We start from the raw sequence: 9,515 nt of genomic DNA, 5'->3' as shown, positions 1-9,515 counted from the left end.
TATTTACCATCCCCAAACATACTCGCGTGATAACCTCTATAAACTTTAACACATTCTGACAGCAGACATACAAATGTTGCCATAAAAAACATTCCAAAAAAAAAGAAAAAAAATTACGTTTATAATTTGTGTAAGAATGGAAAGGGCCAATGTTTGTATTTTGGCAATTGGCAACAGTTCTGTGATCTGAACATGACGTCTTCAGTATACAGTAATACCAACATTTATGCGACATCGAGAGCTGGGCGGACGGTGTTTTCTTTGGGTTTCAGGGAGTCAAAAAGTCACGTATAGATTACTATTTGCTGATGATATTGCTTTATTATCATTTTCAGTTAGTGGCCTCCAGAAACAGTTAAATGTACTCCAGCTATATTGTGAGAAATGGGGCCTTGAAGTAAATTTGAAAAAGACAAATGTTATTGTTTTCAGAAAAGGTGGTATTCTAAATACATTTGAAAAATGGACGTATTGTAATAAGACAGTCAATATTGTTTCATATTATAAATATTTAGGATTGACTGTATTTTCATTAGCATGGTCAACAGCTTGTAAGCAGTTGGCTCTGCAAGCATCTAAAGCCTTGATTCCTGTCTATAGAGTTTTTAAAGAAAACAAATTTATATCTTTCCGAGTTGTTTCGGACATTTTTTACAGAAAAATAGCACCAATTCTGCTGTATGGCTCAGAAATATGGGGATGTCATTATAATGATTCCATAGAAAAAATTCATGCCATGTACTTTAAACGTTTTTTAGGTGTCGGTAAATATGCCTCTAACAAAGCCATTCTAGAAGAAACTGGTCGTACCAGTCTTTTTGTTTCATCCCAGCTACGGGCAGTTAAATATTGGATAAAGCTACTTCGTATGAATTCAAATAGATTTCCTCTTCATTGTTATAATATGTTAAAAGCCTTGGATGAAAAGGGTAAATATTGTTTATTGGTGTCTGATATCAGAAATATTCTTTGTATGTCTGGTTTTTCTCTTGCATGGATATCTCAAGATGCTGGAAATGATAAACTATTTATCTTCATGCTTAAGGAAAGATTAGTTGATATATTTTCACAAGATTGGCACTGTCAAATATCATCCTCAAGGTTTTTATGCCATTATATATATAAAATCAATATAAAATCTTTACATGTTCCTGAAAAATATGTATCTGTACTTCAGGATAGAACTTTGAGAAGATCTTTGTGTAAATTACGTATATTATTACATAATTTTAATTTTAACAATCTCAGAAAGAAAAATGTACAAGAAGATCTTTGTGTAAATTACGTATAATATTACATAATTTTAATTTTAACAATCTCAGAAAGAAAAATGTACAAGATAAAGAAAGTAGTTTATGCCGTTATTGTAATGAGGGCTATGGTGAGGATGAGTTTCATGTACTTCTCATTTGTAAATATTATCAGTTTCTTAGAAATAGATAACTCCCTATGATTTCAACTATGTACAAAGATGAACAACTGATGAGAAATTTGTTGAACTCCTGCAATGCAAATACAATATCATCTCTGTCAATATTCCTGAAGAAGATTTTTGAAATTAGACGTTTATATTTTATGTAAACTTATTATTACCTACACGTGACTGTACAATGTTGATACACAAAAAAAACACTACTGTACTATAGGTCATATGGCCTAAAATATTGAATAAACTTCTGTCTGTCTGTCTGTCTGTCTGTCTGTATAGATTAAATCAAACACATAAACTCACAAAAACATGAAAAGGTGATGTATGGTCAGACGAGTAATGTAACCGTGAAGATTCGGGGTAGAGAATAGGTCTTCAGAAAACCCATCCTTGCCGTAAAAGGCGACTATGCTTGTCGTAAGAGGCGACTAACGGGATCGGGTGGTCAGGCTCGCTGACTCGGTTGATGCATGTCATCGTATCCTAATTGCGTGGATCGATGCTCATGATGTGAATCATTGAATTGTCTGGTCAACCAACCCGCACCACTAACTTTGTCACCTTGTAACCTACCATAAGCTTTTGTTAATTGGCAAGTCATGATGTGATGGATCCAAATTTTGTGGAGAGTTTTCTCTCTGGGTGACAACTATTTGCCAATAACCACCGGCACATTTCGTTCTATCAGTATTAAATATATTTTACTGCCGCTTCAAACAACCATGACTTTCAGAGCCGCCTCAAATTGCTTGTGCTGAATGGAGTTGAGCTATCGCTGCTACTAGTCAAGTCGCGAGTACATTATTGAACGCTGCTTTTGTCCTCGTAACATGAAATAGATTCACGAAATATCGCGATGATTAAATAACGAGGATAGCGGCATATGTATTGATACATATACAGTGAAAACTGATAACCATTTCATTACTTACAGTAATAACAAAAAATACAAAGTGTTCTTTCAAGACTGAAAGTTTGATTTTATTCCGCTTTTAGCAATATTCCAGCAATATCACGGCGGGGTACATCAGAAATGGACTTAACACATTGTACCCATATCGGGAATCGAACCCGGGTTTCAGCGTGACGAGCGAACGCTTTAATCACTAGGCTACCCGACCGCCCCTGCACAGGTATTACTCATATGGGATACATAACGTGCATCACCCAAGTCAACGAGCCTGGTCACCTGATCCCGTAAGGCGCCTCTTGCAATAAGAATGGGTTGCTGAAGACCAGTTCTTCACGGGGAAAGGGGGGTGCTTTTGGAAATTACTGATGCACAGGCATTACTGGGTGTTACTGAATACATTATGGATACACAGGCATTACTGGGTGTTACTGGGCCAATTATTGATGCACAGGCATTACTGGGTGTTACTGGGCCAATTATTGATGCACAGGCATTACTGGGTGTTACTGGGCCCATTATTGATACACAGGCATTACTGGATGTTACTGGGCCCATTATTGATGCACGGGCATTACTGGGTGTTACTGGGCCAATTATAGATACACAGACATTACTGGTATTACTGGGACTATTATTGATACACAGGCATTGCTGGGTGTTACTGGGCCCATTATTGATGCACGGCCATTGCTAGGTGTTACTGGGACCAGTATCGATACCCTAGCATTAGTGGATGTTACTGAATACATTATCGATACACAGGCATTACTGGGTGTTACTGTATATATGGATACACAGGCATTACTGGGTGTTACTGGGCCCATAATCAATACACAGCCATTACTGGGTGTTACTGAATACATTAGGGATACACAGGCATTACTGGGTGTTACTGAATACATTATGGTTACACAGGCATTACCGGGTGTTACTGAATACATTATGGTTACACAGGCATTACTGGGTGTTACTGAATACATTATGGATACACGGGCATTACTGGGTGTTACTGAATACATTATGGATACACGGGCATTACTGGGTGTTACTGAATACATTATCGATACACAGGCATTACTGGGTGTTACTGGGCCCATTATTGATAAACGGGCATTACTGGGTGTTACTGAATACATTATGGATACACAGGCATTACTGGGTGTTACTGAATACATTATGGATACACGGGCATTACTGGGTGTTACTGAATACATTATGGATACACAGGCATTACTGGGTGTTACTGGGCCCGTTTTTGATACACGGGCATTACTGGGTGTTACTGAATACATTATGGATACACGGGCATTACTAGGTGTTACTGAATACATTATGGATACACAGGCATTACTGTGTGTTACTGGGCCCATTATTGATACACGGGCATTACTGGGTGTTACTGAATACATTATGGATACATGGGCATTACTGGGTGTTACTGGGTCCATTATTGATACACGGGCATTACTGGGTGTTACTGAATACATTATGGATACATGGGCATTACTGGGTGTTACTGGGTCCATTATTGATACACGGGCATAACTGGGTGTTACTGAATACATTATGGATACACAGGCATTACTGGGTGTTACTGGGCCCATTATTGATACACGGGCATTACTGGGTGTTACTGAATACATTATGGATACATGGGCATTACTGGGTGTTACTGGGTCCATTATTGATACACGGGCATTACTGGGTGTTACTGAATACATTATGGATACATGGGCATTACTGGGTGTTACTGGGTCCATTATTGATACACGGGCATTACTGGGTGTTACTGAATACATTATGGTTCCACGGGCATTACTGGGTGTTACTGGGCCCATTATTGATACACGGGCATTACTGGGTGTTAGTGAATACATTATGGATACACGGGTATTACTGGGTGTTACTGAATACATTATGGATACACGGGCATTATTGGGTGTTACTGGGTCCATTATTGATACACGGGCATTACTGGGTGTTACTGAATATATTATGGATACACGGGCATTACTGGGTGTTACTGAATACATTATTGATACACGGGCATTACTGGGTGTTACTGAATACATTATGGATACACAGGCATTACTGGGTGTTACTGGGTCCATTATTGATACACGGGCATTACTGGGTGTTACTGAATACATTATGGATACACGGGCATTACTGGGTGTTACTGAATACATTATGGATACACAGGCATTACTGGGTGTTACTGAATACATTATGGATACACAGGCATTACTGGGGGTTACTGGGCCCATTATTGATACACGGGCATTACTGGGTGTTACTGAATACATTATTGATACACGGGCATTATTGGGTGTTACTGAATACATTATTGATACACGGGCATTACTGGGTGTTACTGAATACATTATTGATACACGGGCATTATTGGGTGTTACTGAATACATTATTGATACACGGGCATTACTGGGTGTTACTGAATACATTATGGATACACAGACAGTTACTGGACACATACGATCGACACGCAGGCATCACATGGCTTTTTCAACTCTATATCCAACCTGCACGTATAATAATGTGCCTGTGTATATATCCACTCATGCATGTGCCATTCTCTCAGGCTCTACTAACGCGTTGAATTGTATCTGGATATTAATAATCCAGAGAATTCATATTTCCGCCTGATGATCCGCGCTTACTGGGGCGTCTCGGATTCACGTTAATATACACCGAAGTATGTCTGACCTATTTAACTGATCTCTAACAAATACAACATGAGGGTGTGGGTATCTGCTGTGGAATGCACATACCCATGGACGTGTCCTCTGCACTCGCCGACCTCACAACACAATGAAACTAAGTCCAACAGTCGTATTAACTCGTCATTTACCGAACACGCTTGTCGATAAGGAAATCTCATGCTTTCGCTCGGTCATTCACAGATTTGGCGATGTTTGGCGATGTTTCTCGCTCACTGACGAGCGTATCGCCCTGGATCATATATGCGCATGAACTGAAAACTTCCAGCATTGCTTTGGTTCTGGTGTGAAAAACATGATGAGGATAACTTATGGCTTGCTGGCGTCTGGGTACAGTTTGGTACATGGTATTTTATCAATTTACTGCTGTGCTACTGTTTAGCCGTGGAGGTCTGTGACCTCGGTTTCTCCAGCTGGAGTGGCCGGTATAGACAGCTGACCCAATCACATGACATTACTCCCTCGACACGCGCATTCGCTTCCTCACGCGCTCCGAGGGTTGTAAAGGGACGGAGGGAGATGAGACAGGAGGGTGTGACCGAGGACTGACTCACTCCACGTGGGTAGAACTACATCGTTGTGCAGGATACGAGTGACAGTCACCGTCCTATATGTGCCCCCGTCTGTGTATGCCCCACCGGGAAGGAAGTATAGCAAGCCTAACTTGTAAGTGTTATTGATAGAGTTATAGCCACTTAGAGAGAGTTGAGTCATTATTTGTGTCAACATGTTTGTGAATTTGTCATATTGAAACTAAACACGGGCCGATATCCAGATTACACAAAGAAGATGTCACTGACAATAAAACAGTTACATTAAACGGTGATTAAGCGATACATCCGTCCGGGGATGGCATCGAGAGCACGGATAATACATGGGATGATTCCATTTTGAAATCGCTTCATCATTGCGGGCAGGCGGATTCTCAGGGCGGAGTTCAGTCGGAGGTTGATGTTAGGAACTCTGACAGCTTCCGTGAATTCCACAACTGCTGGAGTATGTACTACCGTTTTGAAAGCCGGCGTGAGTAACGACTTTGCAGTAGAGTACATGACGTCGTTTCACCATGGAGTTAACGACTACCGCTTTTCTTGCAACCCCCGAGTACACGCCCAACAGTACGTATATTGAATTCAACACTAGCCATGTCGTCGAGTCAGACCGTGGACTAAATGTAGTAGACGCTGTCGTTATTGTCGTGCAGCTGTTGCTGTCCGTTGTCATCATCGGCGGTAACGTACTCACCATCTTAGCTGTGAAGCGGACACCACGGCTCCACACAGTGCCCAACATATATGTCGTGTCTCTCGCCTTCGCTGACTTAATCGTGGGCATAGTCCTGCCTTTGTATGCCGTGAAAATGTTTCCAGGGATGGAGGACCTATATAATCACAACAAATACCTCTGCCTCAGCCACCCGGTGGTGTTAATTGTGTCTGCAGGGTGTTCAATGGTGTCCATGGTCCAGATCTCCGTGGATCGTCTCATCTACATCGTCTACCCCTTAAGGTATGAATACATTGCAACAGCTCGCCGAGCTAGGATAGTCATCGGGACCACCTGGGCAGTGTGTCTCTTCTATGGTACTCTCCCCTTATACTATAACAGATGGGACGGTGTGAAGCCATGCGATGTGTTTAATATCTTACACACAGAGTACCAGATACATGGCCAAGTCACTATATTCTGCGTCTGTTGTCTGGTGGCGGGGGCTAGTTATGGGTACATCTTCAAGATATCACACCATCAGCGGAAGGCAATGCTGGATGTCACTCGCCAGAGCATTGAGACAGACACCCGGGTCGTGATGTCCACCTTTAAGAGGGAATGGCCAATGATCAAAATGTTTTTTCTAGTGTTTGGTGTGTTCTTTGTCTGTTGGTTTCCCTCAATGGTTGGGATCGTGCTCGGAAATACAGTCGGGATCTCAATGACCGCCATGAATCTTATAGTAGCGTTATGTTTGTTTAATTCTGGAATGAACTTTTTTATATATGGTATGAAAAACAAAGACTTCTACCGTGCGTATCGTCGGATGTTGTGTTCTGAACGGTTCCGTTACTCTGAACGCTCGGACACAGCCGCCAGGTCCGCGTCAGGCAATGGACTGATACATACGTGATACGGTGTGGATAGTACGGTGATACCATTCAAAATGCAGTGTACACGATACGGAGATGCAGAAATGGAGTCAGGATGGAGTCACGATGCAACATGGATGGTACGGTGATGCATAATTGATACAACATGGAAGATACGACGATACATGATCGATACATGGATGATACGGTGATGCATAATTGATACAACATGGATGATACGGTGATGGATAATGGATGATACGCTGATGCATAATTGATACAACATGGATGATACGGTGATGGATAATGTATACATGGATGATACGCTGATGCATAATTGATACAGCATGGATGATACGATGATGCATAATTGATCCAACATGGATGATACGATGATGCATTGTTGATACAATAAGGATGGAACGGTGATCGACTCACGATACAGCATGGATGGCACGGTGTATATGTCGCAGCGATACAGAAATGATACGAGGATATAGTGAGGATAATGACTGATACGTTATCCCGATACACCATGGATGATACGGTGTGTATGTCAGTCACAGTGATACAGGCATGATACGATATAATGATACAGAGTGGATATTACGATGATACACTGGATTTAGTTAGATGATAACGACACACTATCGTTGTCGTCACACATTATAGCTAAAATGAATAGAATTATCATTAATGTTATCAGCATGTTATCAGATTTGCTTTGCTTGTTTTTTAACGCCGCACTCATCAATATTCCAGCTATATGACAGCGGTCTGTAAATAATCGAGTCTTGACCAGACAATGCAGTGATTGACATCATGAGCATCGATCCACGCAATTTGGATCGATGACATGCATCAACCAAGTCAGCGAGACTGACCACCCGATCCCGTTAGTCGCCTTTTACGACAAGCATAGTCGCCTTTTACGGCAAGTATGGGTTGCTGAAGACCTATTCTACCCCGGATCTTCACGGGTCGCATGTTATCAGAAATGAGCGGGCCACTGTAACTTGATAATGCCCTCATATTGCTTGATGATGGGCCATTATCACGCACGTTGTTAGGTGGCGTCATAGGGATAGGGAAAAGTGACGTCACGTTCAATAGTTACGTCATATGTTTTGTTCTATGGCGTTTCCATATTCGTAAAAGTGGGTCAGTGAAATTTGTGTTGATTGCACTAAATGTATCCTTTTCCCCGGTCAAGAGGTGAGAGAAACATGGTATATGAAATATCCTATTTATTATATACTTTTTGTGTAGTTGTATACCGGAAAATTAAATTATTTCATTACAAATGTAAAAGCTTGAAACGTAAATTATCCCTACCTAACACACAGGGGAGGTTCACCACCCCTTGTATCTGCGAAAGTAGTTTCGCGTTTAAAAATCTTAGAAAATATAAACAAAAGTATCAAAAAATATTTAGGGACACGAAAATTCTTTATCAAACATTTCGATATGATTATATACGGAATCAACTAAAAATAGTCTTGAAAACTAGGAGACCGCCGTTGGAAGCGAAAAAATACACGCGGGTGTTATTTTGTCTTGTCAATGTGGAACTAACGTAAAAAGGCAGTCTCCTACCCAGAGTTCCATGCGGCCGACAGCCAGCTAGCATAGTACATCTGCCACAGGCCAGCGCCATGTGACAATTCGTCACATCTTTCACAGTCCATTCAAGATATTGCATATGCTTTTCATCCGTTTCATGTTTGACAATTCTACACATTTTCATAAACAAATGTCAAAGAATGGTTAACTTTCATTGAGAAAGTATGCAAATACGCAAAAATCTACTTGTTTTTGCGTAGTTATCCTATGTTTACATTGGTTGTACGGCTCCACGTGCTGTCATCGAAGCCCAACGGAGAGCTAGCGACACGGTCACTTTGATGCATAAATATATATTGTCATGCAACTCACTGTCGCAGTTGTCGTAGCATATCTATATAGTTATGCAAAACAATATGTAAAGCGCCCCCAAATGCATGCATTAGTCCGTTCTATACTGATTTCTGAAAAAGCGCGTTTGTTTACAAACAAGAGTAAAAGTCCGGTCACGTGATATGCAAATTAGCCTGTAGCAGTGGTGTTATGCTGAGTCACCACTGCGACGGAGTGTGGTAAAAAGGGCGTCAACAGTTTGTGTACGGGCTTGACACTTACGTTAAAGGGAGATAATTTAAGGGGAGGTAACTGTTGTATGAAAATAGTTCCGTCAAAGTGTTATGTTCACTGCAGTGAAATATCAAGTGTTATGTTCACTGCAGTGAAAATATCACTTTTCTCAACAATAGAGAACTCAGTGCTTCACACTGAAGTATATAATAAATGGTGTTGTG

The 9,515-nt window shown here is 40.9% G+C and overlaps 1 protein-coding gene across 1 annotated transcript; it reads left to right on the top strand.

Moving 5' to 3' along the window:
* The first annotated feature begins 5,160 nt into the window (after positions 1–5,160).
* LOC139468505 (adenosine receptor A3-like) lies at positions 5,161–8,287 on the top strand. The gene has a single exon (XM_071250497.1). It carries the CDS (start codon positions 6,147–6,149, stop codon positions 7,200–7,202), a length of 1,056 nt encoding a protein of 351 aa, XP_071106598.1. The 5' UTR covers positions 5,161–6,146; the 3' UTR covers positions 7,203–8,287.
* The last annotated feature ends 1,228 nt before the right edge of the window (positions 8,288–9,515 follow it).

This window comes from Haliotis cracherodii, unplaced genomic scaffold, assembly GCF_022045235.1.
Source record: "Haliotis cracherodii isolate W230 unplaced genomic scaffold, xgHalCrac1.p SCAF_2, whole genome shotgun sequence".
Taxonomy (NCBI): Eukaryota; Metazoa; Mollusca; class Gastropoda; order Lepetellida; family Haliotidae; genus Haliotis; species Haliotis cracherodii.
This window is presented reverse-complemented; position numbering and strand designations above follow the sequence as displayed.

Coding starts and splice junctions, on each gene's coding strand:
- LOC139468505 (XM_071250497.1), top strand. CDS start 6,147: ATGGAGTTAACGACTACCGCTTTTCTTGCAACCCCCGAGTACACGCCC.